This window comes from Citrus sinensis, chromosome 3 (assembly GCF_022201045.2).
Source record: "Citrus sinensis cultivar Valencia sweet orange chromosome 3, DVS_A1.0, whole genome shotgun sequence".
Taxonomy (NCBI): domain Eukaryota; kingdom Viridiplantae; phylum Streptophyta; class Magnoliopsida; order Sapindales; family Rutaceae; genus Citrus; species Citrus sinensis.
This window is the reverse complement of record NC_068558.1, coordinates 537499-559814: the sequence shown is the minus strand read 5'-3', so window position 1 is coordinate 559814 and position 22316 is coordinate 537499. Positions and strand designations below refer to the sequence as shown.

Here is a 22316-nt window from a genome sequence, read left to right as displayed (position 1 = left end):
ATCAACAAAAGCTTTGTTCTATACGCAAATTCGGTTGGAGATTCCGTCCAAAAACAAAATTCATTACTGCAAAATTAAAATATCTTTGCTTTGCTTTCGTTACGTCCATGTCCGTCAGAAAAAGTGGGACATAAATATTAAATAGACACCGTCTCTGTGTCTCATGCGCATTAATATTGCGATTCAATTTTTATTCCTAATGCAAAGCAGAAGATTCAAACAGTATTAAGAAATTACATCCAACGCCTGCAATTAAAATACATCCCCTGGAAGGAAAAAAAAAAAACACAAAAAATAGAAAGTAAGCCATGGAAGAATCTGCCCATGAAATTAGAACCCCTCTAAGTAAGTGTGATCAACTAACTAATATTGAAATATGATTCTGTTTAATTCTAGCTAGCTATTTCATCTCTATATGTATGTGACAAGTAACCCTCTTCTCTTCTTTTAATTAATTGACGATGGATGTACGTAGTAATTAATAGTGTATGTGTGGCGCAGTATCCAGGGATGATGGCGGGGACAATGAAGGAGAAGAATATAGTAGCATGGCATCATCATCATCGTCAGAATCTCAATCAGAGATTACTGAAGCGGTGGTGGAAGAAGAAGAGAACTCACCAGTAAAGCAAGTGGCCCTAACAGTATCAACGGAGGACGACACTTGTTTGCCAGTGCTCACATTTCGGATGTGGGTCTTGGGCACGCTCTCATGCGTTCTCTTGTCATTTCTAAACCAGTTCTTCTGGTACCGCACGGAGCCCTTATCAATCACTGCCATTTCTGCTCAAATAGCTGTGGTGCCTCTTGGTCAGTTGATGGCTGCTAAACTCACTGACCGCGTCTTCTTTAAATCCACTCCTCTGGAATTTACCCTTAATCCTGGACCCTTCAACGTTAAAGAACATGTTCTTATCACCATCTTTGCTAATTCTGGGGCTGGCAGTGTTTATGCCATTCATATTGTTACTGTTGTTAAGGTCTTTTACAAGCAGCACTTCACCTTCTTTGTTTCCCTCCTTGTTGTCTTCACCACACAGGTCAGGGGTCACTTCTGTTTAGATAGGTTAATTAATACTTACATTTCTTTTCCTTTTCCCTTTTTTAATTATTTCAAAGGGTGTTCTTTCGAATGTAAGGTTTAATAGAGTAATTTGAACTTTGAATGGTAGGTGCTGGGGTTTGGTTGGGCTGGGATATTTAGGAGGTATCTGGTGGAACCAGCAGCCATGTGGTGGCCAGCAAATCTTGTTCAAGTTTCTCTATTTAGGTAATGTTTTCTTTAATATTTAGCAACTCCGGTAGTGTATTGCATTGTGTCTTTTTACATATTACTTAATGAACCCTTCATTAGGAAATTATATATATATATATATATATATATATATATATATAAAGAATAATAGCTATTAAGATGCTAAAGTTGCTTTTTTAATGTATTAAAAAAAAAGAAAAAGAAAAAGTAAGACTCCTAAAATTTTTTAAATTGGCATGGACTTCTTTAAACTTTAATCATTGTTATCGATATTAGTTGTATGTGTGTGGTTCTTTCATAGTTTCTTGTGGGTAACAGTTTTCAAAAAATATAGTCTAATGATATATTTATGTCCTTAATGAATGAAGAATATTATTAAAATAAAGGGTATATGTGTGTCTATTACCAAAATATTAAAATGTCTACTTATTTTGAAAGTATATTTAACTATTATTTAACGCATATTGTACAATGCCATAATAAATTCTATAAAAATAATAATAATAATCTGGTCGTTGCACCATCACTGTCAGCTACGCAGTTACTAAAAAAAAAAAAATTTGACCTTTTTTTTACCAAAAAAGAAAAACACACATACACACACACACACAAAATTGACTGTTAAGTAGAATCTTTCAAGATTCTGTCTGCCCTATGGGGTATCGGCCTAAGCTTGGCCAAAAATTGCGCTTCTAACAATGTGTTTCGCTGGCGTCGGTCGGCTCCTATTTTGGGAAGCTGGATTACAGAGCTCTGCACGAGAGAGAGAAACGAGCCAGTGGTGGTGTGACGCGCACTCAATTCTTCATGATGGGCTTCGTATGCAGCTTTGCTTACTATGTGTTCCCAGGGTACCTCTTGGAAATGCTGACGTCACTGTCTTGGATATGCTGGATATTTCCGAAGTCCGTGGTGGCCCAACAGGTCGGTTCAGGGCTTTATGGGCTTGGAGTTGCCGCAGTTGGGATCGATTGGTCCACAATCTCGTCTTACCTGGGAAGCCCGCTAGCGAGCCCTTGGTTTGCAACAGCCAATGTTGCTGCAGGATTTGTTCTTGTCATGTACGTTTTGACTCCATTATGCTATTGGCTCAATATCTACAACGCGAAAACGTTTCCGATATTTTCCGACCAGCTTTTCACAACAACTGGTCGAGAATACAACATCACAGCCATCATTGACTCTAGTTTCCACATTGACATTGCGGCCTACCAGCGGGAAGGGCCTCTTTACTTGAGCATTTTTTTTGCCACGACTTATGGTCTTGGTTTTGCTGCACTTACTGCTACAATTGTACATGTTGCACTGTTCCATGGAAGGTATGCATTTCTTCATTTTGTTGATCGTTAATAAAATAAAATTACATCTAGCTCATAATTAATCATGATCAGCTGGCTGTGAAATAAATCCAGGGAAATATGGGAGCAAAGCAGAGCAAGCTTTCAAGAAAAAGGAATGGACATACATACTAAACTTATGAGGAAGTACAAGCGAGTCCCCGAGTCATGGTTTGTGATCATTCTTTTGATAAACATAGCAGCAACCGTCTTTGCTTGCGAGTATTACAACGATCAGCTGCAGTTGCCATGGTGGGGTGTTTTACTAGCGTGTGCTATTGCTATCACATTCACTCTTCCCATTGGAATCATCACTGCCATCACAAACCAGGTTCTTTAAAGTTTTTATTCCAGATTCAAACTTTTTAACTGATCCATATGTGAACATGATGATCATGATCTCTTGGCTCTTAACAATATCTACTACAGACACCAGGCTTGAACATTATCACTGAGTACATAATTGGGTATGTTTACCCGGGATACCCAGTTGCTAACATGTGCTTCAAGGTTTATGGGTACATAAGTATGACACAGGCTGTCACTTTCCTGCAAGACTTCAAGCTTGGCCACTATATGAAAATTCCTCCTAGAACAATGTTCATGGCACAGGTAACTTTAATTTATAAATAGGAATAATATATATTCGTATGTAGACTCCATTTATTTTTATTATTGTTATTATTATTATTATTATTATTATTTTGATTTCTTATATATTCTCACAATCATATGTACTTACTGTTGTACGTCATGCTAATCGATCTCTAATTAACTTATCTTGAAAATTAATAAATTTGTATTTAGATTGTGGGAACTGTGATAGCCTGTTTTGTGTACTTGGGCACTGCATGGTGGCTAATGGAAAGCATAACCGACATATGCGACACAAAAGCTGCCAACAGTGTGTGGACTTGCCCAAGTGATAAGGTCTTTTATGATGCATCAGTAATCTGGGGACTGATCGGACCACGCAGAACATTTGGAGATCTGGGAACTTATGAGGCCATCAACTGGTTCTTCTTAGCAGGAGCAATAGCTCCATTACTTGTATGGTTGGGGTCCAAGGCTTTTCCAAACCAAGAATGGATCAGACTCATCAACATGCCTGTCTTAATTGGAGCCACGGCAATGATGCCACCGGCAACTGCAGTGAATTACACTACGTGGATTGTTGCGGGGTTCCTTTCAGGCTTTGTTGTGTACAGATATAGACCTGATTTGTGGCAGCGTTATAACTACGTGCTTTCCGGGGCACTCGATGCTGGGCTTGCCTTTATGGGTGTGCTGCTTTATTTGTGTTTGGGGTTGGAAGATATAACTCTTGATTGGTGGGGCAATGATCTTGATGGGTGTCCTTATGCTACTTGTCCCACGGCCCGCGGAATTGCTGTTGAAGGCTGCCCAGTTTTCAACTAGCTACTAGCTTTCTGGCCAGAGGACATATCACCCTATATTACAAACTACGCTAAACTGCAATTTCAGTGCTTGTTTCATATTTTCAGATTCTGCATTTTTATTATTTAACCCAAGGAATGAAAGAAGACTACACACACACACACATATATGTATATGTATACGTATATATGTTAATAATCAATTTTGTGCCCAATTAAAGTCTTTTAATTGGACTGTAAGAACTTGACGATCACATAACAAATCTATTGATTTAACGATATGAAATCTATTAAATTTAACCTTATCAATATAATAGTGAAGAACACAACCCAAAAATTAACTTAAAAGAAAAAAAAGAATAGATCTATTCAAAATAAATTATGAAAAAATCTACCAACACTGACAACTTAGGACATTTATATTCCATTTGTTTTAGGTTTTTAACAACTTAATTTATAAAGTCTACCTAAATGTTTGATAAACACTTGAAACTTAGCATTAGTAGCAAGCTGGTCAATTCTCGAAATGATAAATTTCATAATGACAACGTATAATTTTTATTTGACAACTAGTAGTGTGTGACAAACACCCATCAACTATTCCTTAATATTTAGAACTTTCATTTTACAAAAATTGTGCAACCCCGATAACAATTAGAGCCTTAAACTTCTTCCCACAAAGCTAAAAAAGGAAAGCAAGTTTACAATCAACCACAGAATTTCAAGCTATGTCAGTGGACTTCAGTGTGCTTATCAGCAATGTAGAAACTACCTTGAAAAAAAGGGCATCTTAATGCAGTTAGAAGGCATTAGGAACGAAAAAGTGGATTTATATATACCAATGGAAGAAAAATAAGTAGAAAGGCAAATATGGCAAGGGTTGTTGCAGAGAAACCCAATCCATTAAAGTTAAAAATAATTCCAGAAGCTTAGTGCTCTCTTCTATCAATAAAAAATTGCTGGCTGCTTTTTTTCTAAGCATCATTCGGTACATCCTAAAATAGATAAAAAATCACCTTTCAACAGTATCAGTAAATAGTGTGAAAATAATGTGTATACAATCAGTTGCCTTCTCACAAGCTCTTCAACGTATTTCGGCCTTCTTCAAAGAGACTGGAGCAGCTGAATCTTCGCCGCGGGGGTGGACATGGCTGTACGCGTGCAAGGGAGGACAAGTAGATAACAATCACCGTGACATTATCTGATGAGTTCAAGTGTGATGCTTCGATGACAAGTTCTCGAGCAGATTGCTGCGGATCATTGTGCTGCCTGAGCCCATGACGGGCAAGACTGACTGCATACTGGCTTGACATCAAATCCCAGATACCATCACATCCACTATTGGTATGTGTGTATTTGCACTGGGAATTGTTGAGAACTAGTTGGTCTTAATTCACATTTTTTTCCCTTAGAAGCTCATTGTTTTGTTCGGTAATTAAAAGAGATGTACTAGATCATCAAAGTATTTGTTGTATCGATGCTTTTGGTATTGTTGTTGTAGGATAATATTTAATGCATAAAATGTAGAAAGTGTCTTTTTCATTAATTTTTTTTACCACACAATATCAGTTTTGAAGTGATGCGTAATATATTATAGTTGTAGTCAAGTACTCTTGCATAATCTTATAACCTATCACTCATATTTTGCTTTTGGAAGGAAAATATCTCTTTGGTGGTCAAACTGTCCTTAAGATTTTTCCAACAATGTTAACAAATCATCCACATCAAATATTAAACTTTCAAACTTTCATGTAAGTGATGGCGAAAGAAAATCATAACTTTTGAATTTTCTGGCAATGACGATTTGTTTCTTTATGCTATAATGCCTTCTACACCCATAGGTTGTAGGTGCATTTTGGTATCCAATATGCCCAAGAAAGATAGTTTCTTCCATAAACTTTAAGAGTAAAAATTTGTAGATTCGTGAAATTTGTCATTTTTCAAAACCTTGTAAATAATCAAAGAAAAAAAGTAATCACAATATAAATAGAAAATATGTAGAAACCTCATACATGTATTTAGAACTTCAAGTTATAACTTTTAAAATCATGATTCAAAATTTCAAATTTTGATTTTTAATGAGATTAGAACTTTATGTTGTTATCACCTCTTTGTATTGCAAAATCCAGACTACAATAGTAATATTCAAAGACAAATATATGGAAGAACAAATAACAATTTATTGACATTAAAATAACTTATTAGGTGGCTAAACCAGCGATATAAGCAAATAAATTAAACCAATAATATTAACAAAATAATAGCAATATAGACAATATTAGAGAAACCGTTATATAAATTAAAATTGTTATAAATAATTAAACTAACAAATAATAAACTAACAATATAAAAACATAATAATAGTAAATCATAAAAGAAACAAACATAAATAAATATAAGAAAAAAATTAACATGCATGTGTCTACTTCAAGTGCTTTTTTTTTTTTTTATTACATATGACTATTGCTCAAGAATACAACATATATTATATGAGATTACAACAGATATTTAAAAATCAGATTATTACTGGGACTAGTTTACATATCAATTATTATGAAGTATCGCCCAGATTTTAACCTTTTTAATCCTCTCTAATATTCAAGGGATGTCTGCTCCACTCATATTTCGAAAGGAAGAAAACTGTCGGACTAGTTTACATATCAATTCTTCTGAAGCACTGCTCATATTTTAACCATTTTAACCCTCTTTAATATTCGAGAGATGCTACTTCACTCACATTTTGAACCCTTTTAACCCTCTCTAATACTGTACCGGACTAGTTTACACATTAATTCTTATGAAGTACTACCCAGATTTTAAACTCTTTTAACAATCTCTAATATTCGAGTGACGTCAACTCCACTCACATTAAGAAGAAGACTGCCTTCACTCAAATTGAGGAAAGAAATTAAATACATCTACTTCACTCAAGTTTCCAAAGGTAGATTGCCTTCACTTATTCAAGGAAGGAAATTAAACGCATCTGCTTCACTCACATTTCAAAAAGAAGAAAATTATCTTCATTTATTCGAGGGATGTCTCGAAAGAAAGAAAAAAATAAAACATGTATTGTGGGGCTTCAAACTCATGACCTCACAATTATAAGATTAGAATTCTAATCACTAGGCTTTACCTTGTTAATTGTTTATTATTGATAAGTTTTTCAATTAATCGTCTTGAGACATAATACACATATTTATAGATTATTATTATTATCGGTATTAGTAATAGTCAATAACAACAATAATAATTAAAAAAAAAAAAGGCACCATTAAAGTCTTTAACGAAACATAGAAACCCAGGCACCGGGCCGAAGTGAAGTGACCAGTGAGATTTGAGAAGCACAAACAAAAGAAAGGAAAGACAGCAGTGACCAAGTTGGGGGAGAAGGAAGAAGAATGGAGGGTGGAGCTGCGGTGACAAAGGAAGAGAGCGTCGGCAGCATCAAAACGCAGCGTTCTAAACTGGAAAGCCGAATCGAGTCCCAGCACAACACTCACTTAGACCTCCTTTCGTCTCTCCAAAACCTAGTCCCCGACATTGTCCCTTGTCTCGATCTCTCTCTCAATATCATCTCCAATTTCAACCGCCGCAACTACAACCCTACCCCTCCTCTCCCCGAAATCCCCAAATTGCCCCCAAAGCCCCTCACCGCTGTTCATCTCAGTCAAGGACCCCCCTCCGCAAATGATGATTCTCTCGTACGGTCCCCGGAGACTGGGCGAGATCAAAGAGCGGCAAAGTTTGCTGTTGGTGCTAGCGGGAGTCCGTTGGCTGTTGTGAGAGCCATGGTGGCGCTTTGTCTGTTGCAGCGCGTCCCTTTCAAGCCGATTGATTCCTCGATTATCGCGAGAAAGTTGGAGAGTGACGCCAGCTTGACGTCGTCGGAGAAGAAGGCGTTGAGAGATTTGGGCGGTGAGTCCGGTACCGTTTTGGCGGTGGAGATTGCCTTGAAGAGTATTGCCGACGAAAACAACAACGGCGGCGTCGAGCTTGATGAGTTGTCAATCAGTGGAAAATCTAGGGTTATGGTACTGAGTATTGATAAAGTTCGTTTGTTAAAAGAATTGCCGGAGAGTGTTCCAGTAAAGCCGGATTTGATCGAAGGAGGTGGTGCCACTAATCAGAGTCAAGGGCAAGGAGAAATGGAAATGTACGGCTTCCAACGGCCCCACCAAGATATGTGGGACCCGCACGTGATGTATGGAGGAGCAGCGGGAGGAGGTGGTATGATGGCACCCAGAGGGGGGAGAGGAATGACGGGGAGAGGGATGATGAACAATAGGCAGCAGAATTTGAGAACGGAAGAGGATGATTTGATTGACATTGAAGAAATGTTGAATAAGAAGACTTACAAGGAGTCACAAAGGTCCAAGGCCGGTGAGGAGTTGTTGGATTTGATTCAGCGACCAACTGCTAAGGAAACTGCTGTGGCTGCCAAGGTATTTGCTCTGTCTTTTACTAATTATCACTATTATGTGTTTGTTTTATTCATTTTGTTATTGGATGTTTAATTCTGGATTGGCCTGGTGTTTTTTGATAGTTCAAGAGCAAAGGTGGTTCACAAGTGAAGGAGTATTGCTCGTCACTGACCAAAGAGGATTGCCGACTTAAAACTGGTTCTTTTGCTGCTTGTGAGAAGGTAAATAAGAAGTGTGCTGTTGTAGCTTTGTTAATTCACTTAATCAAGATTTGTTATGTCAAATACGTTTCTGCTGAATGATTGGGTGGTCTAAATGCTTAAATGCTTGTTAGTGTATCTTACTATCTTTTGCCAAGAAAAAATTAAAATAAAATTGGAGGATATGATAATGAGATACTGTTGCTACAGACATTGAAAATTAGTTCATTATGATAAGTGACCGAAAAAATCCTATAAATATGGCTCGATGGCTAGTGACACTAATGTGGAATTGCTTATTTGTTTGAGTTGAGTTCTATGTGAAACTTAGATAATGAAACCCCTGAGTTAATTATATTGGTTGCTTTAATTTTTTGCAGGTTCATTTTCGACGAATAATTGCTCCACATACTGACATTAGTTTAGGTGACTGTTCCTTTCTTGATACCTGCCGGCACATGAAGGTAAAAGTATTTTTTTTTTCTGTCACCAATCATTTTAATCTGATATGACTTTTGCCACGAAGTAATATGTTTGTGTTAGTCCTGACAGACATGCAAGTACATCCATTATGAGCTGGACCCAGAGAGAGATTTACCACCTGCACTGATGGGTGCTGGTCTTCCTCCCCAGAAACCGTTGAAGCCTCAGCGTCCTGAATATTGTTCTGAAGTAGAACTCGGTGAACCACAATGGATTAATTGTGATATTCGTAATTTTAGAATGGACATTTTAGGACAATTTGGAGTTATAATGGCAGATCCTCCCTGGGATATCCATATGGAATTGCCTTATGGGACGATGGCTGATGACGAAATGCGCAATCTTAATGTTCCTGCATTGCAGACTGATGGTCTGATTTTCCTCTGGGTCACTGGACGTGCAATGGAGCTTGGACGTGAATGGTATATGTTTTTGGTCATGTCTATTATTATCATAATAGTACATGGTTAATCATCAACTGTTTAAGATGATCTAGACAGACTTCATTTCAATGCTATGCTTCTTGCAGCTTAGAACTTTGGGGATACAAGCGTGTTGAGGAGATCATATGGGTAAAGACTAATCAACTTCAGCGAATAATTAGGACAGGACGGACAGGCCATTGGCTCAATCATAGTAAGGAGCACTGCCTTGTTGGAATAAAGGGAAATCCAGAAGTAAATAGGAATATTGATACTGATGTCATTGTTGCTGAGGTTCGGGAGACAAGCCGTAAGCCAGATGAGGTTTGTTGAATTCCATAATTTTTTATAATTGATCTACCAATTCTGTTTTCTCTCTTTGAAATAGTTGTGTCTATTTTCTGTCGGCTTGAAACAGATTGATGGCAGTATTTCATTCTATTTTATGAAGTGAATAAATATTACTTCTGCTTATTGTTCCTTATCTCATTCATAATTTAATTAATCTAATGCATTCTGGCAGATGTACCCTATGCTGGAGAGGATAAGTCCAAGGACAAGAAAGCTGGAATTGTTTGCTCGCATGCACAATACTCATGCAGGGTGCTTTTTTCTTGAAATCCTAGTTGTGCCTTTTATTTTATTTTATATTTTATGCTTTAATAGTACACTTATGCATTGTTGACACTGGTTTTGGAAAATATGACCAGTCAAGCTCCAGCTCCTGTTGGTGTAGCACATTGCCATTTTAAGCTTCATTTCTTTTACTAACTACTAAGTTTATTACTTTTAATCAGGTGGATGTCACTAGGCAATCAATTGGAAGGAGTTAGGTTGGTTGATGAGGGCCTAAGGGCAAGGTTCAAAGCTGCTTACCCAGAGGTGGTGGTGCAGCCCGCCTCCCCGCCTAAAGCTTCTGCAATGGAAATAGACTCAAATTCTAATCAAACGAGAAGTCCTTTTGCAGTTACAGAGCAGCCCGTAGCTCCTGAGGTTTCTTCCTACTCTTCTGAAGACAGGGCAATGGCTGTCGATGCTGATATGGTCAACTGATCCATTGGCCCAATCAAAGAATAGAATACGATGGACTGTATTTTTGGTGGTTTAGAGCCCAAATTTCTAGATTTTTTTCCCCCTAATTTCCATTTTGTAAAAAGAATACAGGAAACTGCAGGAGAGCTTGTAAAGTTGAGCAGTTATAATGGTGGAAGAAGAAGAAGTAGAATACCGGCTTTCGTTCTTTTTAATTTTTCTATTCATATGTGAGATACAGCTGTTGTACCCACAGCCACAGAGATATCTAAGGAGAAGCTGTCGGCACAGCGGCTGCCAAATATAAATTAATGGGAGTGGAAATCCTTTATCGAGTTCTAGCTTCTCCGTATCAGGCTATCTTTGTTTTGAAATTTGAACTTACACGGCTTAACCTAAACTTTCTCGTTTTTGTAACCTGGAAACTGAGGCCTTTTCTTTTTTTTGGGCCCCTTATTAAAAGAAAAGTGCGGAAGGGGAACCGGGAAACTTTCTTTTTAACAAGTTGATTGACTCTTTGCAAACAGATGCATAGAAATAAATAAATATTGAGCAGCAACAGGCAACAGTTTTCCCCCGTTAGACTCGACCACAAAAAATTGAAAAAAAAAAAAAAATTTGCTTTCTCCAGCTGCAGTAGTAAAGATTTACAAAATAAAAAATATCATAACCAACAAAATAAAATGAAAAAGTATGAAACAGTAATATTTGTATATGCTGCTGCTGCTGGTCACATGATGCCGCTGAGAATGGCACATGCTGCTGATCCAATGACAGCTGTGAGGATGCCTGAGAAACTTAGTGACGGTGAAGAAGAAGGCGGTTGTGGGATTGAGCCAAAAACAGTGGGATAAGAGGGTGCAAAATCAGGCAGCGCACTGGGACCATAAGCAGGAGATTCAGCAGACACATTCCCAACCGTGAAGTGCAGCTTCTGCTTCTTTTGACAGTGCCCTGGTTCTCCACTAGTGAAGTAAAAATTCCCTTCTTTAGTAATGTTAAAAAGAGAGTTGCCATTGTTCATGTACAATATTGGATCTTTAAGTTTACATGAGTCGTAGGATTGCGCAGTGACTTGAATCACCGAATCTTGACTTGGTGGGTACAAGAATACTGCAAAAATGGAAAGCATACATGATTTGATAATGAGTAAATAAAAATGAAAGATCAGAACATTAAAAAGGAGATAAAAGAAGAATGGGAACTTACAGAGAGAATCTCCAATGGCAAAGGTATGATACTTTGACCATTTGGCATAGACGAGAGGATTTGCTGAGGTGGGAATGCCCCAGCCATCTAAATCTCCAACCTTGTACTGATGGCAGAAGCTTTTGGTTTGCAGTTGTAACAACAACAGAAGCTGAAAAGCAAACAACAACTGGAACCTTGGGCTTCTAGGATTGGCCATCTTTCCTGCTCTTTAAAGTCGATTGCTTCTCTCTTTCTCAAATTTAAGAGTAAATCAGGACACTGGAGTGTGGGCGAAAACGAAATCGAATGTCTCAAGAGTCGAGAGTCAAGACAGACTGGCGGAAACAAAAGAAAGACTAGTTGAAGGCTATTTTACCTGAATGCCCTCTTCAACCTTTTTTTTCTTCTTTTGATTTAAAAAAGAACTATTGAATATTTGCAAATAGGAGATTGGATCCAATACAATTTCATAAGGCTAAGGATAGAAAGGGAAATTACTTATATGTCAATAATGCCACATGGGCCAGTTGGATGGTCATGGGGTGTTTCAATTTTCATGAAATGTATAGTTGGATAGATTGATTGACGCAGCTCATGATCATGCCATCATGTGAGACCTGTCTCCTCTCGCATGGATAGTGGTTTAAGAATGTCATCTCTAATAATTTTGGAAACCAAACACTCCAGCCTCTAGTGGGAGTCGGAGAGCTTCAGACTTCATTAAGAATGTATATGGCTTTGCATTAGAGAGTTGGTAGACAAATAAAAAGATTCATCGTGGTGAAGCTGAAAATCTAATTTAATACATTTCAGAATTATCTATGTATCTAGGTAGACGTGTGTACATATATTTTTGAACCTACAGCATCAGAAGATTTCTATCATTAACATCTGATGAGATGGATACACAGTAGTTAAAAAATTGCAATATCTGTAAGCAGGAGGTCTGGCCATCTTTTTCACCTGGCGGTCGTTTCTGAATATGAATTCACTGCCATATGTCCTTGTTAATCAGATTGCAATCCTTAGAAGGAAAAGATGCCCAGTTGCAACCTCAATTTTAGAAGGTTTATTCCACAAAGTGAATCAGACATTCAGCGGCTCAGCCTCTCTATCGCTCTCCCTTATTGCTGTCCAATCTTGTGATCCTGTAACAAAATAAGTATATTTGTAAAGAAGCTCTATCAGTACAAGCCTCATTTCTTCCGGGAAGTTGAACCTACTGACGTTGAGCTTAATTGAGCAAATAGGAATCCCAGGGCAAACAGGGAACTTACTTGACTTTTGGCTCTCTGCAATCCCCTCAAGCCGCCTCTGTAATACAGATGCTATGAAGAGGAAAATCGAGCACATACCAAACATGATGGTGATGGGAAATGCATCAACCTTCAAAAAGATCAAAACCAAGTTTTAGAAATAGAGGGAAGAGTAGTAGTACTACCTTGAAGCCTTAACTTGTTCCTACATCTTTTACCAATCAGTAATTGCTTTGGTCCCCTTCTCAGGTTGGTTGAGGTTTCAAACCTCCAAATATCACGGGAAGGTTTATTCAGCCATGTTATAGAAACTTTGATCTCACTTACTAATCATAGAATCATCCCCACCTAAGAATTTTGATACGCATAAATTAATGTATAAAAACAAAACACTGATCAAAACTCACATTGTACAGCACAATGCATACGAAGACATTGAGAGGAATGCGAAAGAAGTTCATGATGGTGCTCCTAGCCTCCTCAGGGATGTATTGGGACCTCATCTTCATGATAGATGGCCAGAATATACCCACACAGGCCTCAAATGTGCTGAAGCCAATGAGCTGAAGGGACCCAGATAATGAGATGCCTCCACCTCTTACATCAGGAGGTGTTTCCAAGAACTGTTCAAACTCACGAAACAGTTATTACATGGTTAAAAAACCGACAAAAAGATAAAATCATAAAACAATCCACTGCTTACATTTGTTAAGATGGGAATGAGGAGGGAAGCTGAAGAAATTATAAAAACAATCTGCATATAGCTCTCAACTCTTAGAGATGAGTGGGCCAAAAGTCGTGAGGCAAATGAACTGCCCAGCATTGAAGCCAGCATGAATGTTGCGAATATGAACCCATGTGGAATTTCCTCATCATTTGGACTAAGAGCAGGAGTCCAGAGGAAGACAAAGGTGTACATTGAACCTTCAAATAGGGACTGTATGGCTCCCAACAGTGCAATTCTCTCATCTGCTCCGACATGGAACGTGATATTAATAGAACTTTCAAGAAAATCAAACAATGGAAAAAAGGGAAAGAGAGAGAAACAAGGATTAAATGAGTCCATTTGACAAAAAGGTGCAAGAGAAACTAACAAAATGATTGAAGGAGACCAACAAAATGATTTCCAAGAGAAACTAACAAGTGCAAACAGGAAAAGATAGAAGAAATCTATAACATAGTTCACTCATAGGTAACCTTCAATGCAAGAGGAGTTGGAAGAAATAACAATCAAGAATAATATACGACTGAGATCTAGGGATAGACAATCAGCAGATCTGTTGGTATTTGTTGCATGAATAAACCTTTTTTTATCCATACAGTACAACTAGAAGCACAATTATAGTTGGTTGCCTGCACAGTTGAAAAGGCACTAAGCTTAGTGTACAAAAAAAGACGAGATGGAGATTCACCCGAAGCAATGGCAAGAGCAGCACCCTTGAACTGAGCAAGCAAGTTCTTTTTTTCAGGGTCTCCATAGTTTTCGGTCCATGATGCCAATATGATCACCATACCGAAGGCAAGAAAGCATGCAGCCGCATCAAATGGAGCAACAGGACCCAAAGCCAGAGTATCAACTAGTAAATTACCAAACAACCCAGAGATAATAGCAACTAATCCGTTTCCAAGAAATATGGCCTTGGAGAATGTTTCTGACAACCATTGCTGATCAAAACCCCTCTGAAAAATTCAAAATGAGCAATTAAAGTTCATGATGCTTTTAACTTTGTACAGAGTGCACTGAAGGAGCATTTAACCCAAACATTAAATATTTTCAGCATATCAAGTTTATTTAAGGAATCTTAAAACTATATTAGCTTATAGAATAACAAATTATTAGCAGAAAAGTCCTGCACCTTATTGTGTTCTGCAACAAGCCAAGACTCAAAGGCTGAAAAGAGCAGAGAAGTGGCGATGCCTCCTAATATTCGTCCCAACATCAAAATTTTGTACTCGGAAGAATGTTTAGTGACGCAGCTCAGCATATAAGTTATACAGTAAGTCACACATGCTCGCTTCCGGCCCCTAAATAAGGCATACAATTGAAAAAAAAAAAAAAATCCAAACAGTGGTTGATAAGCTACCTTTATTTATTTATACAACTTTCCAATTGAATGAATGCAAGATCTTACTGTTTGTCAGCTAGGGATCCAACAAGTGTTCCGAACAACATAGAGGATCCAAAACCAGCTATAAAGAGCTGTCCAATTTCCCCCTTGCCAAATCCATACGTGCTGTATAGGTAGTAAACATACGGACCCTGCAACCAGTCTCCGGCTATTGCCAAAACCAGTTCAGCCAGCTTTTCGACAAAGACAATTGATAAAATTCATACATAATAAACATCAACGGCGGCAACGCCTCACAATTAGATTGTTGTTTCAATTGCATTTTAATTTCTCACAAGCAACTAATCCATTTAGCACGTTAAATGCAATGGCATTATCCACTATGCCGATGTTGAAGATCCAAAGTCATCATGCTGACATTCAAAATAAGCATTACATACCCGCCAAAAAAGAACAGAGGAGGCCCCCATTATTACAAGACTCACAAAAAAGTTTTTTTTTTCGTTTGTTTTTTGAAAATAACGTTTAACATAGATCAAAAGAAACAAAAGGCATTGGCGTAGAAAAATAAAAAATAATAATAATAATTAAAAAAATTAATAAGAAAGTAAATTAAGAGATTACCCATCATAAGGGAATAAACGATGATGTAGTTATTCATGAAAGAATTGAAAGAAGAGGATGTGCCGATACGGTCTTTACTACTCTTGCTCAGCTCCATGGCCACCACTAGTGCTGCGAGACAAGCAAAAACAACAAAGTAAAACGACTCCATTCCTCTGCTTCTGTTTTTTCTTATTTGAAAATTTTTCCTATCTCTATCTCGCAGAAGGATTATATGCAATGCACAAAGAGGTGAGCGGGTGATAAAAGCGTTCAAAGGGACTTGGCAATTGGCATCAACCAAGAAACTGACATTTTGGTTGTGGCGTAGAGTGTAATGAGGTGGGCATTTTTTGTAAATCAAGAAAGAATATTAACGGACTACTCTCTGTTTCATGATTTCCCGGGGATTTTGTTTTTGTTTTTCTCTTTTTATTTTATTGTCGTATTTAATCATTTGAATTTTTCTTTGATTTTTATTCACTAGTTGACACGTACAACTAATAATATATTATAAAAAAAAACATGACACTCTTGTTATTATGGTAAATTTATTGGTTAGGTACCGTTTATTTCTTGAATTAGAGTGAAAATTTCGATAAGCGAGAATCCTCAAATTGAGAATATAGAGTGAGAGTGAATTGTTTCAAACGATAATTTTTCTTTTATTTAAACAATTACAGTTTTTAATTACGAATATTATTGTTTGACTATTTTAAGAATTACAATGTATCAAATAATTATAAGAAGTTTTATGATTTATTTATTTTATTATTATATCTTTAAAATTTATAATTTTACAACATTTTTATCAATATCCTTAGATGACTAGTTAGTTGACTAATAAGATCTCAATTTTATCCTTAAAAAAACTACACAAATAGAATTATCAAATATTATTTTCATAGATCCAATGGGATTACTTTTTGCTGCTTTATATTTTTGAATTATAGTATTGTAATTCTTTGCATGTTATGTTTATCTTTTTTTAACAGAAAATACGCTCTCAACTACGAGTACGAATGTACGATGCTTTGGGCTGACACGAAATGTCTCGAATGTAGGGTCTTCATCCTACTTCATTTATTAAAATAAAGCATGCTCTGGTCTTGGGGGAAAATCCTATCCGTATCAAAACAAATGGACGCTTCATAAACGACGTACTAAATACATTATTAGCAAATCGAAAGCAAACGAATCCTCCATTTCAACTTTCTTTCAAGAAAAGAACATTTGCAGTACATTTACGTTCATCTGCAAAAGCAAAACTGGGCCAAAACACCGATGCAACATGCGCAGCACCAAGTACAACAAAGTGAAACGTTAAATGTTGGCCGATATTTTGTTTCTACTCCACTGGAACACCACAAAGTAATTTGTCAATGCAACGAAGAGAATATCTCTTTCAAACCAGAGACAGAACAAAAATCAATCCCTTAAAAAGAAGTCATCAGTAAATAAACAATTCTCACATCCAAACCCCAAAGATTGATTTTTTTAAGTCATCAGTAGAAACCTCAGCTTGAGCTTATCAAGAAAGTTGGTACTAAAAACTTGAGATTACAGAAACATAAGTTGTTGATGATTGATAAGATAGATAGCATTAGCATGCATTTCATCTCAATCTCATTGATATTTTTCATTCATGCACTACCCACTACTATTCGCTCCAGTACTTGTCATCAGCATCTTTAATCCTTTCCCTCCAAGCATCATCATCATCATCATCGGCATCATCCGTCAAATTCATCTTAAATCTTGCCACGTCCTCCACAGCCGCACTTCTAAACAGCCCCACGTCAACGGCACCGGACACCATGTGGTATCCACGTGACTTCATCTCAAGAGGTCCATCATGAGGCATAGCAAACCCAGCCAAGTAAGCCTTGCCACCGCCCAAAACCCCTTTCTCCGCCACCCTCATCATCTCCCTCACCTTCCTGTGCCCTGGGTCCCACAAGTACCCCATACTCGCACTCAAATCCAACGGTCCCATTTGCACGCAGTCAACCCCATCAACCGCCGCGATGTCTTCGGCTCGCTTGACGCCTTCCTCGCTCTCCACCTGGCACATAATCAACAACTCCTCCTCGTAATTACTCAAGTATCCCTCATCAATCCCGTAACCGGACGCTCTCACCACCGTGTGAGCGGATCCCCGCACTCCAGAAGGCGGGAACCGGCAATACGACACCGCTTCCTTGGCGGCTTCTGGGGAGTCAATCATAGGGAACATGACCCCTTGTGGGCCCAGATCGAGGGCCTTTTTAGCCCAAGTTGGGCAACTTTCAGGGAGCCGCAGAATGGCCGGCGTCCCCGTGGCGGCAAGAGCGTGAAGGCAAGCGAGAGCATCGGAAATGCCGCCAGGGCCGTGCTCCATGTCTACGACGACGAAATCGTAACCGGCCAGGCCCGAAATTTCGGCAAGAGTTGGGGAGAAAGAGAGGAGGAAGAGTCCGTACAGGGTTTCGTTGCTTTGGAGGCGATACTTGAGTGATTCGGGCGAGGGTGATGGAGATGGGGAAAGGGGATCGCCTGGCGACAGATCCGAGGGTGAGCGTGAGACTGAGGGGGTCAATTTCAGTTTTGGGAAAACGATTTTCGATTTGTTGCCGTTGAGGGTGAACAAGGGTGCTTTTGGAAATGAACTGATTTTATTTTGTGCAAGCTTGGCGACAGTGGCGGCAGTGCCGGAGCCCGAGCAAGTGAGCGTGGTCATGGTTGCTTTTGTAATTGTCTCAGTTTCAGTTCCGCTCAGTTCGTCTTCGTCAAGTGTGAAGGCGGTGGGCTCTCTGATAGTGATCCACTCATCTGTGTATTTTTTGTTACGAGGTTGGCCGAAAGATTATTAGTATTGGATTTGGAGACCTATACTCAAATCATCATCGTAATAGTAACTGACCAAGTGATGACACGTGTGCACTAGTGGATTTAGCAACGTTGAGCAAGCTGCGTGCTCTCGTTGGTTACCACTATTTGCTCACAAAAACTTTTGACGATTGCGGAGAGAATGAAATGGAAAATGCAAGTGCCAAAGTTCCAGGAACTAGCAAACATTTAGTTCGATCAAATGTATGAATGTGTTCAGACAAAACTATCACATTAGAGTGCTGTTTTAGACAATAAATTCAGGTGACTGAATGAATACTTGTTACGAATATGATATTTTGAGAAAAACGCCAAAATTGCAGCAACAACTTGAAAGATCTTTGAATAGAAACTGTGAATAGTTAATAAATCCGGTAATGCAATTTTTTTCCTTTTTTGTGCTGTTTAGAGCTTCAAAGCAGCGCGAGCCATGGCCAATGCACCTCCATAACTTTTATTTCCACCAATGAAACCACTCATATGGACAAAGACACAACCTGGTATCCCCGCCTCCTTTGAGAGTTCATCATCTCTCAGACCTTGCCACTGAGCTGGAAGAGGCTTCCGGCTCTCGAATCTATCGGGGGACACTGCCACAGCCTGCACCCGCCATTGTTTGCCCCTGTCGTCCTGCATTTTTTTTTTTTTTCATATTTTGCATTTTGGTAAGTTAATTGTACATTATCTCATTTTATGCCACAATTTATTCTGCAAACAACTTTGAATCAAACTAGCATCTCTTTTGGTGGTGCGGAGATGGAGACCCAGTATGTGAAGGATATCAGTTAATACCTCGTAAAGAACATATTTAATAAGAGGCTCAATCTTCATCTCCTCCTCAAGCTCAAACAAGTGAAGCTTCCACTGCAGGTACACAATCAAATAATATAGCATGCATAAGTTGTGCTCAATTTTGGAGGCAAGGCAAGTAGAACAAAATTATACTCAAGCACAGAGAGATAGACAAGCATGTCTACTTACAGGACAAAATCTTTTCAGAACCATAATTTCACCACTTGGATCATAATCATATCTTTCTCCAATACATTCCATTACAATTGATCGTGCTGGTAACCATGATCTAACATAAAATCGAACAGTCTGAAAATAGGAAAATGTTAAATGCATGAAAGGATTTTAATGGTTGAAATGAACAAAGAAGAAACACCTACATACGGTCTACTCAGGACTGAGGCCACAATGACAAAGTACATTATATAAATAGAACAAGAAATCAACATAATATTAAATTTCAGAAGAAACTCACGTCCAGAAACTCTTTGCCAGCCAGATCCATTCCTTGTTGGAAGGCTTCATTCTCCCTCTCCGCTGACTGATCAGGTTCCGTCCAATCCAAATTTAGTTTCCCCACCCTAGAAGACAAATTTGTATTATTCACATATCTTGGAGGCTTGTCTGTGTCATACTGATTGATTCCGTTATCAATAGCATCGATTGCCTGACAAAAAAGTGAAGAAAATAAAATCATCAATCGGACGTTTCTCAAATGAGTTAGACAAATAAAAAAGCTACATCAATGGAAAAAGTCGAGTAAAGATAAGGAAAAAGATATAGCCCAATATATTTCGTTGCTCCCAGAAACACTTAAGCAAGCAACCAATGCCCAAGAAACAAATAAAACCACCCAGAAAACCACACCCATTAGAGAAAATTCTCAAAATTAGAATCAATTCATCATGCCAAGCTGCCACTGTCTTATCATGCAGCTTATAGTTCAAAAAAATATCATTTTAGTTGTCATTGTTACTTAACACTCAACTCCTTTCCAAAACACCAAAAACCAGTACATGGAATAGGGAGACATTAACAAAGCACAACCACGCACATACTAGAAGTGCAGATTTACTACAATTCAATCTATATAAAGAGGTGCTAAAAGATCCTCAAGCTAAAAGAAAGGTAATCCGAGGAGTCATTAGAAACAACAGAAATCAACTCGCGAAACAAAGGACAACCTGAAATAGGGAAGAACTTCCTGAAAACAAATAACAAACTTGGACCATAAAGAAAAGCAACAGCTTCTTAGAATATCCATAAGATTGCAATAAAAGTATAGTGAATCTGTAAGCAATTGTGTAAATAACAAAATTGAGATATTCAGAAATGAGTACCTCCATGAAGTTCTTGTAAACAGCCAAAAATAATCGATGCACGTCTGGATGCCCTTCATCAACATTAAGTTCCTTGGCTACTAACTCCTTTCCAAAATGCTGAAAACAAAATAAATTTCCATGGGCCAAACTCAGTTACCAGCCAAGAAGACAGATAAACTGCCACAAAAATCCCAACTTTATGCCACTGCTAGTACCCAATTTGAACAAGCCAAGTACCAAGTAATTGAACAAATTACTACCTTATAAACAAGACCGGCACTACTAAGTTTCGTAGAGAACCCGTGTCCAAAAACCTCTTCAAAACCTTTCTGGTGATGATCATAACGATCATTACTGGGATCATACACACCTCCAACATCAAGCACCGCATCAAGATCATCCAACACCTGCATCCCCCAAATCAATTCATAGACACACATCACACTGGATGCTAACAAAACCACAAACTAAAAATCCTAATAACCACCAGAAAACGAAAAACCCACATCAAATTATTCCCAAAAACAAAACTTTAGTTCAAATGACATACTTTTAAAAAATGAACTTTAATATCATAAGAAAACCGATTTTTTTTTTTTTATGCTTTTAAGTTACAAGCAAATTAAAGTGAAATGGGTTTGGATTAAAAGGACCTTGGGGTCGCGGGAGCGGACTATCTGGGCGTTGAAGAACTTGTCAGTGAGGCGAATCATGAAGCAACCAAGCGCCTCGTCGCAGTGGAAGCTGCCGTTGTGGGTGCCCACGCGCTTGAGAGGGGTTTGGCTGGGGGATGAAGTGGAGTAAGCAGGAGAAGAAGAAACACCGGTGCCTGCCATGGCTATGATAGGGCGATTGAAGAGGTTTTTGTGCACGCTGAAGAAGAAGAGCTTCTGGTTAAACCCTTTGGTTGCGCTTGCCAGGGACGACAACATTACAATGAAATAACTCAACTTTATATTTTTCTAGTTTCACAACACAAAACGACCGACCGTGTCTTTTCAACTGACTTGCGTTACCTACACATATAGGGATGGCAATTCTACCCGTAAATTTGTAAATTCTTTCAAATTCACCCGTTAAAACTCGTCTGTTGTGGGTAATTTTATCCGTTGCGGGCGAGTTTAGTATTATAAATTAAAATCCGTACATGAATGTGGGTGGATTTGGTATTAATCTTATATCCGATGGATACCCAAATGGATATCCACCAAACCCGTAATATTTTTTTCAAATATTTTTAATTTAATTTTAATCAAAAAATGTATAAAGAAAATAATGTCATTAATTAAATTACCAAATAGCCAAAAGCTCCAAAGTTGTGTATGTGTGTATGTGGCCTATATCCTATTCTAAAGTCATAATCTAAAGAAAACTAAAGGTATTTTCCTTCGAATTATTATTTGAAAATATTAATCTTAATTATTATTATAGGCATTGTGTTGGATGGGTGCTTATGAGGTGAATGAAATGAATATATTCTCTTGGAGCTTGTTTTAAATGATAATATGAAATGTAATTATTATTTTTAGATGCTAGTTTGTGTTTTTTAAATAGATTTGTGTAATTTATACTTAAATTTGAGAATTTGTGTTGAATTGATGTGGAAATTTTAATTTTTCATTTACATTATTTAAATATAAAATTGAATATGTTATATGGAATTTGAGA

The 22316-nt window shown here is 37.9% G+C and overlaps 6 protein-coding genes across 7 annotated transcripts; 2 read left to right on the top strand and 4 right to left on the bottom strand.

Annotated features, from left to right (window-relative positions):
* The first annotated feature begins 153 nt into the window (after nucleotides 1-153).
* Nucleotides 154-4171, top strand: LOC102614627 (oligopeptide transporter 7). Its single transcript, XM_006476246.4, has 7 exons — nucleotides 154-345; nucleotides 502-1040; nucleotides 1173-1270; nucleotides 2005-2574; nucleotides 2668-2923; nucleotides 3022-3204; nucleotides 3400-4171. Exons 1-7 carry the CDS (start codon nucleotides 309-311, stop codon nucleotides 4009-4011), a joined length of 2295 nt encoding a protein of 764 aa, XP_006476309.2. The 5' UTR covers nucleotides 154-308; the 3' UTR covers nucleotides 4012-4171.
* A 3072-nt stretch (nucleotides 4172-7243) lies between these two features.
* LOC102614335 (putative N6-adenosine-methyltransferase MT-A70-like) lies at nucleotides 7244-10882 on the top strand. Its single transcript, XM_006476245.4, has 7 exons — nucleotides 7244-8431; nucleotides 8533-8631; nucleotides 8991-9074; nucleotides 9163-9515; nucleotides 9623-9839; nucleotides 10039-10118; nucleotides 10313-10882. The coding sequence occupies exons 1-7, from the start codon at nucleotides 7388-7390 to the stop codon at nucleotides 10566-10568; spliced, it is 2133 nt and encodes a 710-aa protein (XP_006476308.2). The 5' UTR covers nucleotides 7244-7387; the 3' UTR covers nucleotides 10569-10882.
* Nucleotides 10883-11056: 174 nt separating this feature from the next.
* Nucleotides 11057-12133, bottom strand: LOC102614043 (mavicyanin). The gene is made up of 2 exons (XM_006476244.4): nucleotides 11757-12133; nucleotides 11057-11660 (listed from the first exon to the last, which is right to left on the bottom strand). Exons 1-2 carry the CDS (start codon nucleotides 11953-11955, stop codon nucleotides 11278-11280), a joined length of 582 nt encoding a protein of 193 aa, XP_006476307.2. The 5' UTR covers nucleotides 11956-12133; the 3' UTR covers nucleotides 11057-11277.
* Nucleotides 12134-12454: 321 nt separating this feature from the next.
* Nucleotides 12455-16075, bottom strand: LOC102613739 (uncharacterized). The gene is made up of 8 exons (XM_006476243.4): nucleotides 15688-16075; nucleotides 15127-15271; nucleotides 14851-15019; nucleotides 14407-14674; nucleotides 13698-13963; nucleotides 13402-13617; nucleotides 13016-13124; nucleotides 12455-12886 (listed from the first exon to the last, which is right to left on the bottom strand). The coding sequence occupies exons 1-8, from the start codon at nucleotides 15836-15838 to the stop codon at nucleotides 12825-12827; spliced, it is 1386 nt and encodes a 461-aa protein (XP_006476306.2). The 5' UTR covers nucleotides 15839-16075; the 3' UTR covers nucleotides 12455-12824.
* Nucleotides 16076-17085: 1010 nt separating this feature from the next.
* On the bottom strand, nucleotides 17086-18565 carry LOC102613451 (uncharacterized). Its single transcript, XM_006476242.3, has one exon. The coding sequence runs from the start codon at nucleotides 18383-18385 to the stop codon at nucleotides 17327-17329; it is 1059 nt and encodes a 352-aa protein (XP_006476305.2). The 5' UTR covers nucleotides 18386-18565; the 3' UTR covers nucleotides 17086-17326.
* A 138-nt stretch (nucleotides 18566-18703) lies between these two features.
* LOC102612565 (uncharacterized) lies at nucleotides 18704-21627 on the bottom strand. Of its 2 annotated transcripts, XM_006476239.4 has the most exons (7): nucleotides 21302-21624; nucleotides 20909-21055; nucleotides 20667-20765; nucleotides 19802-19993; nucleotides 19516-19635; nucleotides 19327-19398; nucleotides 18704-19164 (listed from the first exon to the last, which is right to left on the bottom strand). In XM_006476239.4, the coding sequence occupies exons 1-7, from the start codon at nucleotides 21578-21580 to the stop codon at nucleotides 18940-18942; spliced, it is 1134 nt and encodes a 377-aa protein (XP_006476302.2). In that variant the 5' UTR covers nucleotides 21581-21624; the 3' UTR covers nucleotides 18704-18939. The 2 variants fall into 2 exon arrangements, with proteins under 2 accessions (XP_006476302.2, XP_052293362.1); XM_052437402.1 differs by lacking the exon at nucleotides 19516-19635 and having other exon boundaries at nucleotides 21302-21627.
* Nucleotides 21628-22316: the final 689 nt, after the last annotated feature.

What these genes read in the sequence shown, in the direction of transcription:
- LOC102613739 (XM_006476243.4), bottom strand. Translation starts at nt 15,838, where the DNA reads ATGGAGTCGTTTTACTTTGTTGTTTTTGCTTGTCTCGCAGCACTAGTG. An exon ending in TGCTCTTGCCATTGCTTCGG is followed by an intron (nt 13,964 to 14,406) that starts GTGAATCTCCAT and finishes ATGTCGGAGCAG; the next exon opens with ATGAGAGAATTGCACTGTTG. An exon ending in TGCAGAGAGCCAAAAGTCAA is followed by an intron (nt 12,887 to 13,015) that starts GTAAGTTCCCTG and finishes ATTTTGTTACAG; the next exon opens with GATCACAAGATTGGACAGCA.
- LOC102614335 (XM_006476245.4), top strand. Translation starts at nt 7,388, where the DNA reads ATGGAGGGTGGAGCTGCGGTGACAAAGGAAGAGAGCGTCGGCAGCATC. An exon ending in AAACTGCTGTGGCTGCCAAG is followed by an intron (nt 8,432 to 8,532) that starts GTATTTGCTCTG and finishes GTTTTTTGATAG; the next exon opens with TTCAAGAGCAAAGGTGGTTC. An exon ending in ATGCACAATACTCATGCAGG is followed by an intron (nt 10,119 to 10,312) that starts GTGCTTTTTTCT and finishes ACTTTTAATCAG; the next exon opens with GTGGATGTCACTAGGCAATC.
- LOC102614627 (XM_006476246.4), top strand. Translation starts at nt 309, where the DNA reads ATGGAAGAATCTGCCCATGAAATTAGAACCCCTCTAA. An exon ending in TTGTTGTCTTCACCACACAG is followed by an intron (nt 1,041 to 1,172) that starts GTCAGGGGTCAC and finishes TTTGAATGGTAG; the next exon opens with GTGCTGGGGTTTGGTTGGGC. An exon ending in GTTCAAGTTTCTCTATTTAG is followed by an intron (nt 1,271 to 2,004) that starts GTAATGTTTTCT and finishes GCTGGATTACAG; the next exon opens with AGCTCTGCACGAGAGAGAGA.
- LOC102613451 (XM_006476242.3), bottom strand. Translation starts at nt 18,385, where the DNA reads ATGACCACGCTCACTTGCTCGGGCTCCGGCACTGCCGCCACTGTCGCC.
- LOC102614043 (XM_006476244.4), bottom strand. Translation starts at nt 11,955, where the DNA reads ATGGCCAATCCTAGAAGCCCAAGGTTCCAGTTGTTGTTTGCTTTTCAG. An exon ending in TGCCATTGGAGATTCTCTCT is followed by an intron (nt 11,661 to 11,756) that starts GTAAGTTCCCAT and finishes CCATTTTTGCAG; the next exon opens with TATTCTTGTACCCACCAAGT.
- LOC102612565 (XM_006476239.4), bottom strand. Translation starts at nt 21,580, where the DNA reads ATGTTGTCGTCCCTGGCAAGCGCAACCAAAGGGTTTAACCAGAAGCTC. An exon ending in TCCGCTCCCGCGACCCCAAG is followed by an intron (nt 21,056 to 21,301) that starts GTCCTTTTAATC and finishes TGGGGGATGCAG; the next exon opens with GTGTTGGATGATCTTGATGC. An exon ending in CTGGCAAAGAGTTTCTGGAC is followed by an intron (nt 19,636 to 19,801) that starts GTGAGTTTCTTC and finishes TCCTATTTTCAG; the next exon opens with ACTGTTCGATTTTATGTTAG.